The sequence below is a fragment of the Cryptomeria japonica genome, chromosome 5, assembly GCF_030272615.1.
Source record: "Cryptomeria japonica chromosome 5, Sugi_1.0, whole genome shotgun sequence".
NCBI classification, from domain to species: domain Eukaryota; kingdom Viridiplantae; phylum Streptophyta; class Pinopsida; order Cupressales; family Cupressaceae; genus Cryptomeria; species Cryptomeria japonica.
The window spans coordinates 827,887,735-827,911,549 of NC_081409.1; the positions used below are offsets into that span (position 1 = coordinate 827,887,735).

General features: G+C 35.3%; 1 protein-coding gene across 1 annotated transcript; it reads right to left on the minus strand.

The window, feature by feature from the left end:
* Nucleotides 1–16,370: 16,370 nt before the first annotated feature.
* Nucleotides 16,371–18,689, minus strand: LOC131079786 (L-type lectin-domain containing receptor kinase IX.1-like). Its single transcript, XM_058017830.2, has one exon. The coding sequence runs from the start codon at nucleotides 18,483–18,485 to the stop codon at nucleotides 16,371–16,373; it is 2,115 nt and encodes a 704-aa protein (XP_057873813.2). The 5' UTR covers nucleotides 18,486–18,689.
* Between the last annotated feature and the right edge of the window lie 5,126 nt (nucleotides 18,690–23,815).

Genomic DNA, 23,815 nt, shown 5'->3' on the forward strand with positions numbered 1-23,815 from the left:
TTTCCATCCTTTCCAATGATCCCATTAAAAGTCAAGAGCAAAGCACCTTTAAAGAGGATTCCAATGATCTTCCTCCTTGTCAAGATCAAATTATTCCTTTAAATCCTCCACAAGATCTTTTTGTTCCTGCATCTCCTTGTCTTAATGCTCCATATACACTCCAAGATCGCATTTCTTTTAATGATCCCATTATTTCTCCCATTCCATCTCTTGAAGAGCCTATCATTGAACCATGTCCACTACACAATCCTAGTCCCCCTCATGATCCTAATCCCCTTCATGATTCTAACATGTCAGTGCAAGATGTTCATGAACCCTCGACATGCATAATGGGTTCTTCCACTTTGGTGCAATCCGATCCACTTCAAGATCTCATTATTTCTCTCATATCATATCCACCTCATAATGGACTCGCATCTTCTTCCCGAAGAAAATAATATCCTACAAGTCAAGATATTCATAAAGGCAAAGGGGTAGACCTTCATGAGAAAGAACCCCTCCATATCAAAGAAGATCTTAAGGGTCATGTCTACACAACTCACTCTCAAGACATTGGTATCCCTCCATCAAAATCAAAATGTACACCTTCCCCATCATACTTTCCATCCATCTTAGGTCCTTATATCCCTTCATCCTTTATGCAAGGTCAGCAAAAGCATAAATCTTTGAGTAAATTTCATCCATCCAAAAGAAGTCCATTTCATTCATATCCATCCATGCATTCCTTCCCCCCTCCAAGTAATTTGGATGCCAAGTATAAACATCATAAGTCTAGCAATCCACATGTATTCAAGGATCAACATGTCCAATATAATCAACATGTCAAAACAAAGAACAAATTGATCTATAAAGAAAAAGAAATATCCAAAAGGCCACAAAGGCCCACTGAGCAAAATAAAGAAAAGTCAAAATATATATGGGTTCCTAAATCCCTTATGCAAGCAATGCACTCCAATGAACCACAAAAGCATGAAAAATCAAAAACCATATGGATCCCTAAGCAGCTCCTTGAAGCACAAAATCCTAAAGAAACATCCAACTTGGCATCCAAAGTTGCTATTCCTCCATCCAACCCTCTCAAATTTGTTCCTCCATCACCTTCTAAATCCATTTTGGGCCCTTATGTCCCAAAACCCCAAGCTATTCCTCCATCCAAATCTCACAATCTGAGATCCATTTTTCCTCCATCAATCCACCACCCGTCAAGGTGTGTTCCAATATTGATCTTTCCTTCATTTCCATCTAGTGAAGCCCAATTCTTCCAATACCCTATCCATTATCCAATACATATTTTCCATCCTTCGATCCCTTTGATCCCATCCTTTGCATAAATCCTTGCCTTAATTTCATCTCTTTTTCCATGTCCTTATCCTACCAACGTCTTTGAGCATACTTTTAAAGGTCATGGTCCATTTTTTTTTCAAGGCTACTATCCAAACAAAAAGATGTTTGAGTCCTTCTTCCATCCCCTATCATGTGTCCATTTTTGACTAAAATGTCAAAATAAAAAAAATAAAAAAGTGAAAAAAGAAAAGACAAAAGAAAAAAAGTAAAGCAAAAATAATTCGTCCACTGGTGAAAACTTGGCAAACAGGCGCCTTGGGCAAGTACCATGATGAAAACCTAGCAAACAGGCATCATGCGTAATCTATGAACTTCTTGCATACCGTACTTGGGGACAAGTTTTATCCTATCACATCCTTTTGTCCTTCATTGTTCCATTATCCTATCAAACCCCTATCATTACCCTTCATTGTTCCATTATCCTATCGAACCCCTATCATTACCCTTCATATCCTATTGTCCCTCATGTCCATATCCCCTTTTACACCTTTGATCTTGACAAGGCTGAGGATCATCATGAGCATCATGCATCTTGTTTGTAGCTTTTAGTCCATCATAGCTTTTGGTCCTTATCCATTTGCCTATTATAACCTTTCATCCATATTCCCTAGCTTATTGCAACTTTCTGCCACTATCCCTTAGCCTACCCTGACCTTCAGTCCATGTCCCTTTTCCATTCTTGGTCTTGCTTATCCTATCCATATCTTATCACTATCCATACACTCTTTTTCATTCCTTGATCTTGATCTGACATAAGCACACAAAATTTAAACATGGTTTCAAAAATCTCTTGACATGTCCCTCATGCCATGTCACTGCTTTACATTGTCATATCCAATCTCTTGTCTCGTTGTCTCCATAATAAAAGGTCTTTGTCTTCCCTCTATCCACCATCATTTTAGCAAGCCTATTTATTCACCTGTCATATTCCTTGCCTTGCTAGACACTGGGGGCAAAATAAAAAAATTGAAAAATGTCCTGAAAAAATCCAAAAAAAAATCATATAATGTCCTGAAAAAATCCCTAAAAAGTCAAATAAAGTCCTGAAAAAATGAACAAAAAAATTGTAGAAAACTCGAAATTCCTACAAAGTGAAAAACATTAAAATCCAAAAACAATTTCTTTGGCATTTTGCATTTTGTCAATAAATGGTCCCCTTTGTGCATAGACAGATCGCTGAGCATACATCCAACGACAATCAATCAAACATTGTGCTTTAATGAAATCACGCATTAACAGATGAACTATTCAACCAAGCAAGCATTCAATCTGATCACAGTTGTCACATCAATCAAAATAGCATCAACATTACCATTGGTCCTTGTCAACATTTCATGGGTCTTATACAGGGTGTGGTATACTCGAAACCAGATTATGTCATGTCTTCGATGGGGTACCGCATTCCCTAAAACCAGACAACATGATCATTCTTGTTTTCCACTTTTGACAATGTTTGACTTGGTTGAATTTGTGCGTCTTATCTTTTTACTGATTTATCTTTAGCTTCAATCATGTTCCTATGTTGCTCGATGATGTCACTGAGTGATTTAGAGTGACCGCGATGGTTCATGGTCCCTTTCTTTTTTTTGTTGTGTTTGCTGTTTGTGGAATGTTTGTCACAAACTGGGGCAACTATATCATTGGGTGTCTGTGATAAGTACGTTCACTTTCTGAACGCCACACATACCTCGATCCTTGATGTATGCACCCTAGGATGCTTCACTCATTCCTTGTGTGCGATGTGTCTATCTTTTGCAAGAGGGGTTGCATTCCAGCTCTGGCCTTCAATGCCATGATGCTTTGCATCCGCTTTGCTACAATAAATAAAGGTTCTCACCTACTTATGTGCATTTGTGAAAGCAAGTTTTCCTTCATCTCTAACTATCCTCTGTCTAATTTCTTCTTACTAACATTTCTTCCATCAGTCTTGGCAGTCTGTTTGATTCGTTCGAACCTATCATCTTCTATCATTCTTATTGATCACTTGGCCTCTTTTCTAGATTAATTCCTCGAGGGGGCATGCATATGTCATTGTTATTGTCTAGGGCATTTTCATTATCGTTCTTTGAAACAATGCTTAGAATCACATTGTCTCAAAGAGGGACAAAATGTAGACATCTAAAAATGGTCAACACTTGTGGAGTCATACTTTCACATTTGCGCCTTGCCTTATTTTAGGGTTCTTGCATTGCATTAACATTTCTTCTATGTTGTGCACTTGGTCTTTATCATTTGCGAGCATCGAGTCCTTCTGCATTCCTCATTTTTCTCACTTTCAAATTAGGTCTTCTCGATAGCAATCTTCAGTCATGATTTTGGTCAATCTTATCCTGTCGCATCAATGTGCGTGCTCATTTATCATCATTTTGGACATTGTCAATCCTAATCGATGATAGAATTAGGGTTTTGTCCTCTTGTCAACCTTGTCATTTTGCGATCGAATCGTCATCAATCCTTGTCCTTGTTAGCCTTGTCATTTTGCGATCGATTCGCCATTGATCTTTGTCCTTGTCAATCTTGTCATTTTGCGATTGATTCATCATCGATCCTTGTCCTTTTCAATCCTGTCAATTTGGATCGATTAGTCATTGTTCCTCGTCAATTGGCACCTATCAATTTGATCTCCTTGTCAATCTTGGTCAATTTGTCATTGATTTTTGTCAATCAATCTCTATCATTTATCAACATTGGTCCTTTGTCAATTAGAATCATGATTGAACCTTCATTAATTTCTTGTTGTCTTAACCTAATTCCTTGTCCTCTTATTTCTAGGGTTTTATGATTTGTTCATTTAATCCTTTTCTTCTTCTTCGTGGGTTAAATAAATCTATTTATTTAGTCGTAGGTCTCTTTCATGAATTAATTAATGGATGAAAACCTATTAATTAATTCACCTAATTTCTATTTCATCTTTTTCCTGAATTTTATAATTTGCTAATTTCTCCTAATTCCTAATTTCTATTTCTCCTATGTTCTTTAATTTTTCTAATATTTCCCCTAATTTCATTCCCTCATTTTCTCCTATGTTTATGCTTCCATTTGTTGCAATCATGGAGGCTATTTTCTCTCTTCCCTTTTGTCATGGGAATGGCATTTTAATCTTGTCATAATTTGTCATAATTTTTGTCAATCAATCTTGCATGTCAATCTTGTCATAATTTGTGCATAATTTGTCATTCTTGATTTGAATTTCCTTTTGAATCTCTTCATGCTAATCTTGTCCTCTCTCCAATTTGTCTATACATTGGATGATTTTATTCAATGAAAAAAAGAAACCACACTTCTAGTATCCTTATGCTAAAATTTTCATCTTGTCAATCTTGCTTACTTTCATACTTGCATTTTGCACTTGTAGGTGAGATCCACAAAAAAAGTAATTTGAAGGAGAAAGAAGGACAATGGAGGAACAATGAAGGAGATACATGCTTTGGTTTACATTTTATTTTAGTATTTCATCTTCATGCCTTTATTGAATGTTTTTAGGATTTCTTATCATTGCAATCTAGTTTTGTGGTTGAGCTAGTTTAATATTGCTTTGATGCATTCCATTTTCCTATCTACAAATACAACTAATAAATAAGATTAGATTAAATAAATATACATAAAACAAATATAAAAAACCCAAAAAAAAACAATATTTAGAAATATATATTTTCCTTTTAATAATACAGTTAATGATAAAATTAGAATAAATAAATATATAGAAAAAAATAATTAAAAACATAGAAAATAATAATAATGCATACAATATATATTTAATTATAATGTCACCCTAATTCATTTGTTAGAACTAAATAATACTAATTTATCTTTTCTTACATTCTTTTTGGGGTGTACCATTAATGCCTTCATTTTATTATTTTAATTAAATACTCCAAAGCTTTTAAAGTTCTATTAAATGTTTTTATCTATGGAGAGCTTTAAAATTTCTATTAAATGTTTTTATCTATGGACTATCTTAAGTAAGCCTCTAATGAAAGGAGTGGTGACAACAAGGGTCCATATATTCCAAACCCTTTGCTGCGAATCCCTCAGAATTTTAACGATCCAGTGAACTCCTCAAAAGTGGGTTAGATTTCTCAATGAAACTCTTGAGGTGGGATAGGCAGAATGGTTTTTAAAAGTTGGATTATCCTAAGTGGACTTATAACAAGAAGATGAAGGAATGTAAATGGATTTCTGAGAGGGGAAGTGAATCAATGGTAATAAAAACTTTAACTTTCTAAATCAACAAAGCTTTAATAATACTAATAAAAAACTATGAGGAGTGGTCCCATAATACTAGGTTACATTTCTTGGCCAAACTTGACATTGAAATCAACATTTTGCATCAAACCTTTACCTCCTAAAACCTATAGTAGCTAAACCATTAAGAATTTGAAGATGAAGTAAACTATTAATTTCTGAGATTTTTCATATAGATTCTAAATTTTTTTTTTTTTTAAATAATGAGAAATTAACTGCCCATATTGTTATGTAAATTTTAATAACTCAATATTCATAGTAATCAACATTTTTCGGAAGTGACATTTATTTGGTAATGCATTTGGAGTTTGGCATGTGTTGATTAGTTACAGGTACTCATGGATACATGGAAACGATAGATGGTGTTGGTTTGGAATGGATAATAGGTCCAACTAAGAGGCATTCATCTGTGATAACATAGTTAGCATTTAGAAGTGAAGAAAGTGTATGATACAGGGTACTGTGAAGACTTGCTTGCAGGTTCTTTGTATACAGTTAGTATTGTGACTGCCTTTGGTACAAAGGTCTGTTTACTTCTATGTAATGTTGAAAGAAGGATCTTTTTCAATTCTGACATTACCTGTGTAGTGGGAGTTTCTTTGTGTGCACGTGTTTATGCACTTGAAGAATGAGACTGTAAGTAACAGGTTGTCTATGTGACTGTTTTGAAATTCATCTTGGTATACCATGAAGGTATGCATAGTTGGATGTAATAGCACTTGTTGTGGGTGCTATTCTAGCTATGATTGTGACTAATGCTGGCACATTTGAGTAGCCTTGGGAATGTGAGTTTTTGTGTTCTAGAAGTCAGAGTTAAGTTTTTCTCAGTAGATAGCTTCTATTTGTGTCTCATGGTAGTGGCATGATAGAAGGTGGGAGTATCTATGAATGAGATGATACTTCTCTACATGTGTCTCAGTGATACACAAAGTAAACTATATTTCCTGGTGGTTTGTGATCGAATGGTATATCAGCATTGATGGGCTTTTTGAGTCCATGGTTCTCAGTGAAATCTGTAAGTGTTCAGTATGGCAGACAGGTCCAGTAGATTCCTTGGCAAGTGGGAGATTGTTGGGAATGTGCCTCGAATTCTCCTAAATAGGTTCGGGTTGATCGGAGTAGCCTACACCGATGGAGCAGCAGAGTGTTACCTTCTTGGATGTTGAACCCTTTCTGATCGGTGTGACTTAGGCCGATCGGGACAACTCTAGCCGATGAACTTGCCTTCAAGGATTCGGTATCGGCTATTGGGAGAGGTTGTTGTTTGTTACACCGATGTCCCGATGGGTTAGCTATCTTCCAGCTGGAATGCTTCACATATCGGAATAGCATGTTTGAAGTCATCCCGATGACCCGACGAAGTCCAGGGTAACTTCGGCTATTGGAATGACTTGTGCAGTGATTTGCCGATGATCCGATGAAGTCGCCTTTTGGCATTCGGGTCGCATATTGGCTATTGGGTTGACCTTCTGAATGTCATGTCGATGTCTCAATGAGATCACTCTCCCTAGTCTCAGAGTGTTTCTCTTATCGACATAGTGTCATTCTTTATGTTCCGATGACCCGATGAAATCATCCTATCAGGTTGGAAATGCAGATTGGGATAATAGCTTTGGACTTGATCTGATGAGCCGATGAGTCAATGCTCTTGGTATTAGCGACCGGGGTAGTAGCTATGTTCCTGTTTTGATGTTTCGATGGAGATCTCTCCTTATCATAGGCTATCGGAGTTTCTTTTGGAAAGCTGTGCTGATACCCAATGGAGTCACCTTAGGCAGTTGGGCTTGTCATCAGCTATCGAAGGTTCCAGTTTGGAGCTATTCTGATACTTGATGAAGTTGCCTTCGACAATCGGGTAGCATCGGCTATTGGGTTGACAAGCTGAAGGCTATGCCAAAGTTTGATGAAGTCGTCCAGTATTGTTTGAGGATTGGAGTAACTATTGAGTGATGTTTTCGATGGGCCGATGAGGTCGCCTTCAGTGTTCAGAGATCAAGATAGCTTGGAACCAGTCTCACCGATGGCCCAATAGAGTCATCAAAGATTGGAATGACTTGTGGAGTGATATACCGATGAGGTGACTCATGTATGGTCCACTCTGGTTATTGGGAGATTGGGTCTACCTGTTGGAGGTTATCCCGATGACCTGATGGAGTAGCTTTTGATGATCAGGATTACTTGTTCATTGTTTGGCTAGAGACCCGATGGTTTGGTGTTGGCATCCTCAGAGTGATTATGGATCGGGGACATAGTAGGAAGGTTGTGTCGATGACCTGATGGAGTCACCTTTGGCAATCAGGTATCATTGGGTGATCAGCTCTACTGGTTGAAAGTTATACCCATGGCCGATGGAGCGGAGACCGACTACGGGAGCAAGGTCGAAGTGAGATCCAAAAGGTGAACACTCAGACACTAAGGAAGAGACTGTCAGTGTATATGAATACTAACCGACCTGACTTCCTAATGCATGTGGGATATTGTGTTTCTCACAAATGCAGACCAACGGTTATACTTCCTAGAAGTTGGAGCGACTAACTGTCAGAGTGGCCAAAGGAAACTGAAACACAGCTGGATGAATGGAAGATCGTTGGATTCCATAATGGTTATGCCAAATCAACACATTGTAATCTTGGCTGTTACATATGTGCTACCTAAGATGTAATCAGAGTGTGAAGTCACGGGGCTGGCATAGGCCATGTTACATAGTGAAGAGGTTGCAGAGGCTGAATAGTGGCTTATCAAGAGCAGAACGAAGTGACTACGAAGGGATGTAGTAAGACTACATGTTGTAGTTTTGGCATGTCTATAGTCTAGTATGTTCTGCATGTTGTGATAGTAGAGTTCTGAGAACAGAGTCCAAAAAAGAAGATCTGTTAACTTTATTGTAATCTTGTTGTTTACTAAATAAACTGATCTCTTTTTGGTGGTAGGTTTTTTACTCGTAAGGGTTTTCCCACATATATCTGATGTGTTTCTTTGGTATGTAATGTCTGGTTAATCCTAATCTTCTATTTGTGTTTATCTTAATGTATTGCAAAAGAAATTAAAATACTTCCTTGCCTGCACATCGCCTTAGAATTGACGTTAGGAGAGCGTTTTCTGTGCACTCCTTTCCTTACAACATTTGGCGCTTGCAAAATGAAAAACTGACTTTTCACATTTGGCGATCACCAAATTTGGCACGCGCCAAATGTGAAAATTTTAAAATTTTGAATTTGGCAAGCGCCATATTTGGCGCTCGCCAAATGTTTTATATAGGAAAATACCAATCCTTTGGGTTGGTTTTTCCTTCGGCATCCAACCTGAAGGTTTGGACGACCTTTTCATGCCAATGACGCATTTTTATGAAAAGGTAAAAAGTGACACCTTTTTGGTACCACAACTTTGTGCACTTACCCTTGAGTCAAACAATTGTAGATTTTTTGAGGGGGAATTGGGAATTTTCTTAGAAATGATCTGTCCCTCAGAAGCCACCCTCTACTCTAACCTCTTGTACATCCTTCATCATCTTATGCTTCACCATTTGCTTGCATAAAAGATCGAGAAAGTACATTTCAAGGATAGACTATGAAAAGGACCAAAAGATTTCTATATGGCCTTCAAGTTCGATGACTCATAGGGACAGTGGGAGCATGGTGATGATTAATGTGTTAGGGAAAACATTCCCCAAAACTAGCTAGAGGTACAGTGTCATTATCTATGTAGAAAATTATCTTGAATGTTTTTTGTTCTATTGTTAATAGCTAGCACGAATCCCTCCCTATGTGTGGATCAGTTGAAGTTTTTTGTTTTTCTACATTCGAGTCTAGGTTTCCTTGAAATCTTGAATATTATATATGCTATTTCTCTACACATTGAGCATGGCTTTCTATTGTTTCCAATTTTTTGGTTCTTTGAATTAGTTAACTATTTGATTCTGCCATACCATTCTGTATGAAATATGTGTATGTGTTGGTTGAAAATTGAGCCATGTTCTCTACTTCCTCCATTTTGTGGGTTTTTTGGTTAGGTGTCTAGCTAAGTAGATAGGGTTCCTAGATGGAGCAATGCTCTCTATTTTTTTCTCCTTTCCTTTGGTCTACTATATCATGGTCTTCTCTACTATGATGTATGTATTTTTAAAATTAATATAATGGTATCCGCTTGCACTTTGCCCCAAGAAAAACAAAACTTCTCATGTAGAAAGAATTCTAGTCCACCATTTCCATATCCACAATGGTGTTAGAATCTTGTGCTTCCTCTTCAGCATCAGCACCAAACACAACATTAAGGCTAAATGCATGACCATTCTTTGTAAAACCAGTCCTAGTAGAATTTTCTTGATGTCCACAAATGAAAATAACCTCTAGCACAAAGTCCCCATCATGAGGAGTAGTATCCTCCTGGTGACCATGAATGTTGTCATATGCTCTTGCCACATTGTCAACTCCTCTTTCCTTGTTGAGTGGGTGGTTGTTTGATGTACCTTGTAGTTGAGAATTATTCAATCCAGTCTCTACCTCCTCATAAAATAGGTTATAGGGACGAGTTGGGGAATGGCATTTGTGGTGATGAGGAGGAACAATGCTTCATATTTATCAAAAATATGATTACACAAGCATTTACCCAACTCCCTTTTATTAGTTGAGATGACATTTATGAGAAGCATGTCATCTTTGGAATTAAGGGACCGTTTGAGAGCAGTATAAACACAAAGAAAACTAGAGTCTTTGGCAAGGTATTTTTGACAAAATAGGCCACCCACTAAAGCTTTGCCCTAATGGAGATCATAACCCTTAATAGAAGAATCTAGGGTGCTATGGAGGCAATTCCTTAGATAATTTGTAGCTAGATCAAAAACTATAGAAAATGATTGCATGAGGTCCAAAGTATTTGAAATAAACATACTGACCACTTGAGTGGGGTAAACCAAAACATAAGTAGGCACCCAATAGGTTAACCCCAATAACTATTCTGATAGCATGGTCAACACAGTGACATAAAGGGAAAAGACTTTTCTAATCTTTACCTTTGTGTATTCCCCTGACTCTAGAACTTGTTGATTGAGGATGGGAAAACTGACACACTTGTTGATGGGGGGATATCCATAATGCAGAGGAGCAAGTGAGACCTAAAAAATACTTGAGGGCAAAGATAAATGCTTCACAAATCAAACCCCAAAAGTAGTGTAGGGAAATGTATTGGGAAGTAAAGACGTTGTTGCCCTATATAGCACCACAAACAAACCCACATCATTTGAATGTAGGGTGACAAGATATCATTTTGAAAGAGGAGTATGCAAGCCTGATATGAACCACCTCGAAGATAGCAACACACATTTTGAATCCATATTACACACCCTTACTTATTTTAATAATATCTTGAAAATAACTTTATTAATATAAATTTATTTTCAAGATATCTTGAAAATAAATTTATTTCAACATATTTTTACCATAAGTAAGGGTGTGTAATATGGATTCAAAATTATAAATTGAAATGTTTGGTTGAGCTCCCATATTAATGCTATTATTAATTGGAGAACTATTATAAATTGAAATGTTTGGTTGTAATGAAAATTGTGGGCATGAAGTAAAACTTTAAGTTGCATTTTGAATAATTAATTACATATAACAATTTTGTGAGATTGTTATCATCATGAAATGTACTTTATCTTGGTATGGGAAAATTACAATCATGCAATGCTAATAATGTACTCTAGGATTAAATATAGAAAAGTAATATAGGTGCTCTTTTGATACTTGTTATGATGTTTACACATCATCATGATGATCTTCTTAATGGGGTCAAAAGAAGAATAAAAATTATTTGAGTTTTCATGTTGTTAAATGTTTGGGCATGGCATTCCCATAATGTACTATTGTAGTTATGATTGTTATACATTTATGCTTAGATGATTTATGTGCTTACATTCTTATTATTAATTATTTTATTGCATGGTTGTGATTATGATTTTGTTATGATACTATTTATTTACAATAAACTATTATATGCTCTTATTCACCACTCATATATGTGAGAAGATCTTTCCTCGCTCAATTGCACCATATAAAGGCAATCGAATGAAAGGGAGAATAATAGATCATCAATGCTCTATTTTTTACATTTGATTTATCTTGTTAGTTACAAGCTACTCATGATATTTTTATTCTTGTTTTGTATAAATTCATAGGATAACATCTCCAATATAAGCACCCTCAATGGTAATAAAAATCATGAAAAGAAGTGATAGAAAAAAATTATGTAAGTTGAAATCCCTTATGTTTTTTGTACTACCAAGACCTCTATGTACACAAACTTGGTTGTCAAAATTGCAAACATACATCACTCTCATCCCTATGGAGGAAGAAGATTTTAATACCTCTAACCATTCTTTCTAGATCAAACAACAATTTTTTTTTCTTTTATTTTTAAGCAATGTTAACAAAATTAGTTTGAGACAATATTTTTACTAAATTGAGGGCATAAGGTTCATGAGGCATTCTCATATTACTCATCTAAGCCTAATAAAATGATTAGTTATTACACTTAGTTGAAATATATGTCTTTCTGGACCTCCAGTCTAAAGAAAGGTTCATATTATCCCAAGGTGAAATGTTACATTACGTATTCAATTCTAAATGGCACTTGTAATAGTAATATAAGATAGCAATTCCATAGAAAGCAAACTAGATTAAATTTACGATAATAAAACTCGGTTTACGTTACCAAAAGTGTAGTTTTGATAAATAGATTTAACTATTAATTTTCAAAACAAATTAAATAAACTATCCAAATTTTACTAAAATAAATAAACCATAAATTAAAAAATACATAATTAGTAAGAAAATATTTTTTTCTAAAATATTTTTTTCTTAATTTAGCATTGATGCACACACAATTCTCATACTCAACTATCATTTACTTTAATCAAATCAATTTATGCTTATTTATATAAATTTATTTGTTTAGCATAGATGAAAATAGGAAAATACTCCCAATAAAATATTTTTTTATAATTTTCTAAAGAACTTTTATTGTAAAATAATTTATATTTTCAATAAATTAGAAAAAATTAATAATTTTTTAAATTGTATGATATTATTAAATATAAAATTTTGAAAAATAACAAAAAAAATAAAAATAGTATAATACAATATAAAAATTAAAAATGATTCTATTTATTAATTACAAATAAATAAAAAATTCTAATTTTAACAAATTCAAATTTAAAAAAAAAAACACATTAAACTAAAACAGCATGTAACAATTATTTTTAAAAAAAAATTAATTTAAAATAACAGTAATTTTTCCTTCCTAAACAAGATAGAATGCCAAAAAAGACATAAAATTAAATTTGAAATATTAACAAATAAAGAGGGAATTACGTAGGAGCTACCTGATTTCAAATGTGGGTCCCCTTTCGCTTACTTCGGACAAGAGGGCACCATTTGTGCGGGAAGGACAAGAAAATGGGAGGGAATGGAAGGGAATGGGACATTGGGAGGGCCTTGATTTTTTACCGTAAAAAATCTAACGGAAAAAATAAAAAAATCGATGAAATGCTGAAAGCAAAAATTGGTGGAGAGACTTTTCTCCCGCGAGACATTAGACTTCAAATGGGAGGTTCTTCCAATATAATAGCCTATCGGCTAAATATATAAATTATCGTTTTTAATAAATTATTATCTCACATTCTTTCTCTCTCACACACACATATATTACTGTAAAAAATGTCCAAATAAATTATTGCAAATTGATAAAATTTAATCATGAGATTTATTATTTTTTCAGTAATTTTTACACTATTTATTTCCAATAAAATGCATATTTGACAAATTAATTTAACAACTATCTAATTCACATAAGTTATAAGAATGGTCTATATTTATTTGACAAAATTTTTAAATGTTAAAGAAGCAACACATAACAAAGAAATGTTAAATAATCACACCTTTCAGAGAATATTTTTCACAAAATATTTCTTGAAGAATTGAATTACCATATATATATATATAGAGAGAGAGAGAGAGAGAGAGAGAGAGAGAGAGTATTATTCACATTTCATTCCCATTTTGAAATTACATAAATTATTTTATATTAAAAGATAACCTCATAATACAACATCACTAGAGAAGTGCTCTAAATCCTTTATTCATTAACCTGAAGCAATAACATGAAAGGAAAATGGCATGACTCTCCACCCAACCATAGGATTGGTATTCAAATCCACCCTTAGCAAGAGATAGAATACATAGCAAGAAAATCAACCCAGAACATACACTTTACCACATCACATTTTAAGCATTTCTTCACAAGAAACATAAAAAAATAACTCACCAAAATCACTAAGGAACTCTATGTGGAGTCCCTTATACTATTAGGGGCTATCAACCATATAGGGTTAAAGAATAATAATAAATTTATTTCCTCAACTTCTTCCATACTTTCCAACCTTCATCAACCCTACAATTGTGCAAAAATGGAAATTCTACAAATTACCTCATTCCTCCATCACAACAATATTGGATACTCATATCCATAATAAGTAAAGCATAGAGAACTCTCACCCTTAAGATAAATTAGGGTACTCTTAGCCATAACAACAAATACTTATGTGCACACTCCTAGCTAAACCCCATCACATGGAGGACCAAATCTCTCCCAAGGGCAGTCTACACCCACACATATTTGAACACTTTTAAAATAATTTGCAACAATTCTATATGATTTAGACATAATACCAATCACAAATTCTTTAGATAAATATAAAAAATAAGCAATAGCCTTTTTTCTTCAAAACAACATTCAAATGATTTCTAAACAAATGGTTTGATTCCCTACTTTAACAAGAAATCCAAGAAAATGTAAAATTTATGGAGAATCCCTTCCAATATTTATCCTTACTATCTTCTTCCCCACCACTTTCCTCAAAACCTTCTTCCAAAACCTCTCACCAAAACTAGAAGCTCAAAAAAAAAGCAGATGACAAAAGACCCTCTCGACAAACAAGAATGGAAATAAATTAAGAAAGAGAGAGAAACTCTCACATATAACTTCTCAACCAACTCATTGTCATCACTTTTGGGTAAGAGAATTTTTAGGACACTAAAAACATGTATAAATAGATGTATTATACTCCAAAAGACCCCCAAAATCCTTATCTAACACCTGGGGTCACTATTAGAACATAAAACTTGGTATTATACACCCATCAAAGTAAAATGGATAATTATGACCAACATCACTTAAAAACTATTACACTTACACCACTCAAAACATAAATGCACATGAAATTATAAATAATTTGGTTATGTATTCCTCCTCTCTTTCCCTTGGCAAAATTTAGCTATTAATTTAACAACCAATGTCAATATTGTATGACGAATAGATAAATTAATATATGAAGAACTTAACATGTATTAAAAAATTTATCTAAAAATTCATCTTTATGGAGAACAATATGTATACAAAATCCATCCATTACTACATAAGGGCTAAATAGAAATAAACATTCACAAGTGACCATAAATAAGCTATTAGTGATTATAATCAATCTAACATAAATAAGTTGTTAGAAAATTCATAAATAAGCTATTAGTGATCATAATAAATCTAACATATAAACTAGATTCACTAGAAAAAATTGCACAATATAGAACAATATCACAACATCCCAGATATTAATACATCTTCAAATCATTGGCAATTTTAAGCTTAACATAAATCATGAAGCAACAATCACAAAGACATGAATGAATGGAAATTCCATAGGGATCACACATGGAGCGGTCTCACAAATATGACATTCAATTCACTCCGTTGCACCTAGAGGGTGTTGCCTATAAATCTAGCATTGTGGATTGGTCATTTAGGGGCATGACCTTCTGCAGACATTTTATTATTTTAGTGAGATAATTATGGACAATTTAAATAATAAAAAATTAGGATAAATATTTCAAAGAACCCATGCAAATCAAATAATAATATGTTGTGAAATAATATGTCTCTTAGTCTGAATAAAATGAAATTATGGTATCCATTTTATTTTTGAGGAATGAGTTATCTTCTAATCATTGAGGGTTTGCGTGAACCCCTCAAAATAATTAAATTTCATCGATCTATATAAATAAATAAGAACTCCAACACTTGAACCATTAGTTCTTAAGCCCTCACCCCTATAGACTAAAAATGCCTTTGGATATCTTTATATAAATTAGGATATCTCTCAATGTTAGGATATCTCTCAATGTTAGGATATCTCTATTAAATTAATGTACAAACCTATATATTAGGATATTTCTCACATACTATAAACTTTAATAGGAAGCATATAAAATATATGTATTAGAGAACCTTCTTAAAACTCAAATATTGTTTGATATTAAGTGGTATCACTTAATATTAGATTCTTAAATAATTTTTGGTTCTCCTATTTTTTTGATCGGTAAGGGGCTGAAGCCAATAATGTGTTTGACTACATCTATGAACCATTGAGGTCACATTTTTGAGGGACCTCATCCTTAGAGATGTTTTTTTGCCATTGCCTACGCATGGCACGCCACCTTATCACTCTGTTGCACACACATGACAACTCACCCTTATATCTCCTTTACCTCACGCAAGTGAAACCTTATCTCTCTATCACCACATGCAAGTGTCACCTTATTTCTCCATCACCACATGCAGACATCTTCCTATCTCTCCATGGTGACAATGCCCTCTCCTTATAACTCATCTATCGCATGCTGCTTATGCCAATGGTTACCTCCACGCAATTGTCTAAAAACCCTAGCCAAATGTTACATGGACATGAATTCAGCGCGTGGACCATTTCCAATCGAGGGGTGATGTTCTGAATGGTATAAAAGAGGCATGGACATGACTTCGGTGCGCGAACCAGTAGGAGGAGAAGAAACTGATACAGATGATACAGATGTACCTGTAATGCCGGATGAGGTCGACGTCATAGAAGTTCCATACCCGGTCGGCATCGACGACGAGTGAAGGATGGCACTGTCATATACAGCTACAGGCAAATTCAGAGGAATATTTGGCAACTGGGCTTCAAATTTCAAAATCTTTACCACCTCTTTCATTTTAGGCCTCGCTTTTGGATCAGGATGAGAACACAACAATCCCAGCAACAGCAGCCGCTCCATTTCCTTGCCTTTGAAATTCCCTTCCAATTTTTTATCTGCTGAATCCAAGAGCCTCCCCTGGCTATACAAATTCCAAACCCATTCGACCAGTCTTTTATCCAAGCTCCAATCCACCGGTCGCCTCCCACAGGCGATTTCTAAAGTGACGGCTCCAAAGCTGAACACATCAGATTCTGTACTGGCCTTTCCCGTATATACACATTCGGGTGCCAGGTACCCATATGTCCCCGCCACCACGGTCGTATGAGAGGCTGCATGATCGCGTCCCACCAGTCTAGCCAGGCCAAAATCTCCCAGCTTTGCGTTGAAATCAGAATCCAACAACACATTACTTGCCTTCACGTCTCTGTGCACAACACGCTGTTCCCAATCCTCGTGAAGGTAAACAAGAGCAGACGCTATATCACATGCAATGCTGTACCTTCGATCCCAATCCATGACAACCTTTTGCTTTTCGAATAAATAGTTATCCAGACTTCCATTCAGCAGGAATTCGTACACCAAAAGAAATTCGCCCTTTTGGTGGCACCACCCCAAGAGCTGTACAAGGTTACGATGTCTCAGCTTGCTAATTATGGTCACCTCTGTAATATATTCTTTCCTTCCTTGTTTCGAACCCTCGGATATTCTCTTTACAGCCACGGACTCATTTGTGGATGGCAAAATGCCTTTATACACGCCTCCAAACCCTCCTTCACCAAGCTTCTCGTCGTCGCTGAAGTTTCTGGTGGCAGCACTGAGCTCAGCATATGAAAACTTGCGGGGGCCTTGAGCAAACCATTCGTCCAGCTCCACGTCGCTTTCTTCTCTACCCTCGTCACCGGACATTCTTTTTCTGCGATACCAGCTTACGCCAACGAATATGAAACAGCAAAGGACAAACAAGCTGGCAAAGACTGAAATCAAAACAACTCTTACGGAACCTTCATTTCCAGTGGAGATTTCCCAAGAGTATTTAGACGAGAAATTCCAAGAGTAAATTATGTGGGTTTCGCTTGCCTTTCCAGTGGAAGCTGAAAGCCCAACTTTGACGTTCTCCGGTACAAACTTGCTGAGATCTATTTTATACGACAAGATTGGGGTTCCTGGTTTAGAGATGTTACTGGTATTACCAGAGGGGTTATATAAAAGAAATACCTGGATCTGCTTTGCTCCGCCATCGTAATCCACCCATGCGTCCCATTTGTTCTCGTTCGAGAGAGTCTCGCCGGCAAGCCAATTGCCTGTAGTTTGGTTCAGTGAAACGGTCTCACTAGAATCTGCTGAATTGACGTCGATTCCCACATGGTTGTCATCCGGGTCGAAATTGTTCTTGAATGTGTCGAACTCAACAGCAACTATCTGATTAGATGAATTTCCGTCGATTATCCGGTTAAACAGGCCTAGCCACTTCCCAGACGAGTTGACAGGCGGTTCAGCGTCGAAGGGGGCTATGAAAAAAGTGATTCCATCCCCGCCAGAACTGTATCGCTGAATGCGGAACTGAAAATGTGAAGTGAAATTTGCCAGCGCCTGAGAAGAGCTATCCCACATAGGAATCGGCTCATTGTAAGTGGCCCAACCAATACTCGTACGCAGGTTACTCTTGTATTCATTTTTGGTGAGATCTATCGCACCGTCTTTAAAAACAGTGTCGTTGTACTTTACTAAATTGTCTTGAGGAGGAAAAGTAAAGTTGACAGTTCCTGCCTGTGCGACAAAAATCGAAGCAAAGACAACAACGAAGCACAGAGGGTGAAGAGAAATCAGAGCCATGAGTACCCTGGCAGTATGTGTGCCGAGACTGAGAGAGACTTAAGGCAGAACGTATATAAAAAAGTAATCAGGCTTGACCGGGTCATAGTCGACAACAAAACGCTTCCTCACTTCATTGCAGGCACGGTTGTAGATCCGCAAAATGGGGGTAAACGCAGAATTTTCCTCCCTAATCCGCGTTCAAAGGATCACAAATATAGAAGTGGCCAGTCAAAATAGGCAACTACCACGGATATATAAAAATCAAATTGATTACTATATAGAAATCAGACACAATCAAATTGATTAGTATGTAGAAATCAGAATGCATTATTTACCATATTTATTATTCAATTTTTAAACTAGAATAAATCAGAGTATAACTTTATTTTTAGCAACAAAAGAAAACATCAAACAAAAAGTTGTCTGAGACTAGCAGACACAATCAGACACAATCAAATTGATTACTGTGTAGAAATTAGAATTTATCATTCACCATCTTTATTATTCAATTTAAAAAATAGAATAAATCAGAATACAACTTTTTATTTATTTTCAATTAATTAAAAAAATACTGTCCACGTCTCATTGTGATCCGACAAGGACATTGATAATACCGCGACTTTCATCGTGTAATTTGTGACCCTTTCATTGCAAAAATATAGGGCATTTACCCTTATTTATGCGTCCAAATTATTATTAACGATGAGTCGGCCAAGCATGATTACTATCTGATTGTCCTTTTCGGTTTCATATTATATTGGTGTAGGGTGGTTTCATATGATCGTGAATGGAACTTCTATGACATCGACATCATCCGGCATTACAAGTACATCGGTATCATCGATCTCGATAATGCATACATCATTTTCTTCTCCCACTGGTTCACACAACAAATTTATCTCGAAGCCTCTTTTATACTATTTAGAAGATTACCCCTCCATTGGAAATGGTCCGGGCCCCAAATTCATGTCCATGTAACATTTGGTAATGGTTTTCTGGAGCTCATACTAGGGAAACATTTATAATAAGTGTCACTTAACCAGCATTGTAATCAGTTTCATCAGCAGCAAATATTCTTTACTTCTTTTCTATTTTATGTTGAGTCTTAGGAAATTTCATCAGCATCAAATATTCTTTACTTCTTTTCTATTTCATGTTGAGTCTTAGGAAATTTCCACAATTTATGATAGTTTAGTCATGTACTTTTTGAATTTATTCATGTAGGCAATTTTTTTAGTTGAAGTTTTGATTATATTTTATGATCTACTATCGGAATGAACTGTTTAAAAGTTATTTGCTGTAAACCAACTCTTCTAAACTAACAGGTAATCGATTGCTCCAATATCTTGTTTGAGGTTGTTTGTAATGGCTTAGCTATTTGTGTGCATGCTATTTTTAAGAGTTAATGGAGTTTAGTATTTTGGTTGTGGAGTTGTTCCACCAAGAGTCTAATCTATAATTTAATGAGTGCTCAGGCTTATGTAGCAGTTTTGGTGATCAAACTAATGGGAACAGAGACTCTTGAATGGTCCTTTTCCAATTTGTAAAAATAATGTGACTGAATCCTTTCTTATACACTTTATTATTGTCTATGTTTCTTAATTTTCTCAACATCTATTGTGGAACAAGGAGATTGTTGAATGTTTCTATCTCTAACTAAGTAATGGACTTGTTGCATCGTCATTTTTATACATAAAAGAGTCACAAAGGATTTATCAAGTGCACTCTACTTAGTATTTTTTGATTATTTCTATTGAAAGGTTGTTTTGAGATGAGTTTTGACTTATTGATTGGGCTTCTTTGGTTAACCATTAATTTATTTAGTTAGTCTTTGTATATATTAAAATTCTAGAATGAAAAAAAGCAGGAAGAAAACAAGACAATGTATTTATTTATTTAAGGTGTCTCAACCTTTGCAAATCTTAACATTGGCTAATGCATTTATTTATTAATTTATTATTTGATTTATTGCCTACAAATGTCTAGTCATCTAGTAGGATCCACAGGCTTGGTGGCATCCTACTTGGTGATGACTGCATGACACATGTTGCACATGTGGAGGTAGGCATCCCACATAAGGATCTTGACAAGTGCTAGCCTATGACAGATTCTATGACAGAATGGACAAGTAGCAGGCAATACCTTTTGCATGGAGAGGGTTACGGCGAGTTGTAATAGAATAAGCTAAATATAGTCATTTATGATAGATTCTCTTACAACTGTAAGTGTTGTAAGTTATGACAGCTATAAGATGCATAAGAGCATCTTTCATACCTTGAAATAGTAAATTTTGAGTGCCCAACTTAGCAGGTTTGAATGGGGAGTCATTTGGAGATGTGCATGTGTCATTTGCATGATTTTTGGTGACCGAAAAATAGGGCCAAATGTTATGCACGACCCCATTTGATGATTCATCTAGAAGCTTCTTCTTGAGTTTTATTTCTCTATAAAAGGTAGTCTTGAGGAGTGTTAGAGATGCAATGTTTGTAGGTGAAGTGTTATGCTACCAGAATTAATCCAAGTTGTGGGTTGTAGCTGTAAACTCCTATTTAAGAAGCTAAGTACTGGCATTGTATTGTAAAATTTTTTATTACTGGAATACAAATTACTGTTCTTTTGGACTGTGGGGATTTTTACCCGAAAGGGTTTTCCCCATGATATATCTTGTGTTCATTGTTTATCTTTATGCATGTTTATTGTCTTTCTATAAATGTGTTTCTATTTCTATAATAAAAGATTTGTAAGAAAATTTGCACTATCTCCCCCACTAGATTAGTTTTAGGAAGTGTTTTCTGCACCTTAGCTTCCTTTCAAAATCTACATAGGCAAATCTTTGCTCTCTTATTACACAAAACATTGTAGAAAGAAACAAAGTCTACTTCACATTAAAACCTATTATATACAACAAATATAATTATGTTTGGGCTCTTCAATGAACTTACTCACAAATTCTGCAACTTACCCCTCTCTTGTATGTAGCCAATCACACAAGGGTCTTCTTCCTCCTATCCTACGCAAACCCACTTTCCAACCTGCGTAGTGCACACTTACTCACCATGCTACCTTGTGTTGTCTCCCTTCCTCCTGATATCACACTTACTCTTTTGCCACTAATCCACATTTGTTCATTTACATATTCTCTGTTCTATCAAATAGCTGAATATATTGATGGGTTTTAAATTCCTTTCTAAATGGAGATGTACCATCATTTTTTATTCTTCCTTAATTGGTGTACTTTCTCATTCTTTTTCCTAACTTTGCCTTTCTATTCAATTCATATTCCTTTGAGTCCATTCATCACTCGAGGCTTGAATAGTTAATACAAGGCACTTCAAATGCATTTTATTTTGCCTTCATATTTAAACATTTAGAATGCATTCATTTAGTCAGCATATTGATGAACGTTCTTTCCAATTGATGTCATTCAAATTGCCATTCGATTGGCGTTCTTCTCTTTGAACCCCTGTAGTCTATTTTCTTGTTGAACATTTTCTAATTAACATCTATCTAGAAATTATATTTGATGTAATTGTTAGTGTAGGTTTTTTTATTTTCCTTATGTTAGGGGGTATTTATTTTTCCTACACATATATTATTAAGCTTGCTTAGGTTATTAGGTGTGGTTAATATGAGGACACGTGGCGGAATACATTAGCTACATGTGTAACTCTCCACCTCACATGGGTAGTTGAGTTACATACCCTCTTTTGGCTTGTTGTGCCACCTCTCATAACCACTATTTTGTCATTTCCTAAGTGGGTTATGGGGTAGTTGGGTTTCTCACCCTCTTTTGGCCTTATGTGCCACCTCTTATAACTCCTTTTTTGTTTTCATGTAAGGAGGTTATGCCACATGTTTTGACATTTACCAATTAGGTAAAAACCTCCCACCTTTTATGGGGTAGTAGGTAAAACCTCCCACTTTTTATGGAGGTGGGAGTTAATGCACCTCTTGGTTGTATATGCTATTATTTTTCTATATAATAAGCAATATACTCTCACCTTCACTAATTAAGTGATAGCTCGGTGAGAGTCTTCTCTAAATTCTCTTCTTTATCTCTATTTTTCTCTCATATCAGATTTATCTTCATTTAGCTATTTTGATATTCGATCATCTGTTGCTTGGAGTTGCATGTGATCTATGACCGACATCAGATCCTGGCTCGATTCTTGCTTCTCACATAATTTAACATGGTATCAGAGCCATGTTCTCTGGTATAGCTCATTGCTTTTCTGATTTATTTGAGAGATTTGAGATTGTTAGATAGCTAATATTTTTCTTAAAAACCAAGTATGCTCTTCTCTTGCATTTTCGTGTGACTTGGAGAATTAGAACAGTTTAAAGGAAAATAAGCTTCTAGTTAAATCTGGTTTTATATATCTGTTCTTTGAGATCTGGGTGATTGCAGCATTTTTGGTAATATTGGAGGCTTCTTTAGCATTTCCAGAGTGTCTAGAAGGCTTGTGAAAATCATAAGTGACTTTTATTTCACCAAATTTAGAGTTTGGAGAACACAGTAAAAAAAATCAGAGTGAAATATTTTACTAGAGTTGTTTTCATTTCGGCCCTAGTGTTCTATCCTCCGTTCATTTTCAGAAAAAAAGATTTCTAGGTTTTGTTTCCAGCATCGAAAAACTTCTGGGTTTGGGAGGGGTTTTCTAGAAAATTAATAATTTTTGCAGAAATTGAGTTTCAACAAGGCTTAAGACATTTTTCTATCAGGGAAATTTAGCAACCTTTCTTAAAAGTTGCATAACTTTTGCCTCGGGTGTCAGTTTTTTGCAAATGAGTACTTGACGGAAAGCTGGAAATGAGAACTCTTCATAATTGTAGGTCTTATTGAAATACTCTACCCTTCTTTGTTAGATATTGCAGGTTGAATCAGCTGCATGTTTTTTTTTTCCTTCTATAGATCATATCTTTCTTCTCACAACTCTATTTTACAAAAACAAATAGTTGTTGGAAAGGTATTAAGATACATTGAGCAGCTATAAGGCTAATTTTTTTAGATTTTGTGTTAAATTTATATGTATTTAAACTTTCTATTTTGGCCATTAAAGCCTTAGAAAGCATTGTAATATGATAAAAGCCTTGTAAATGCACTAATTATAAAGTGCCAACCTTGTAATATTTGGGGGGGGTGATTTCAAAGACTAGTGGAAAGGGGGGGTGTCTCTTGTGTCTTCTTTCTTGCACTCTTCTTGACTCTTTGCAATCTTCTTTTCTGCTATCATGGATGCATCTATAGTTCCACTTTTAACACCATATAATTACTTTGAATGGAAATCTAAGATGATAATATATCTGAAAAGACATGGATATCATCGTGTTATTATGGGACTTGAAAC

Bases quoted from the DNA above. Each gene is read 5' to 3' on its own strand.
- LOC131079786 (XM_058017830.2), bottom strand. From the start codon at position 18,485: ATGGCTCTGATTTCTCTTCACCCTCTGTGCTTCGTTGTTGTCTTTGCT.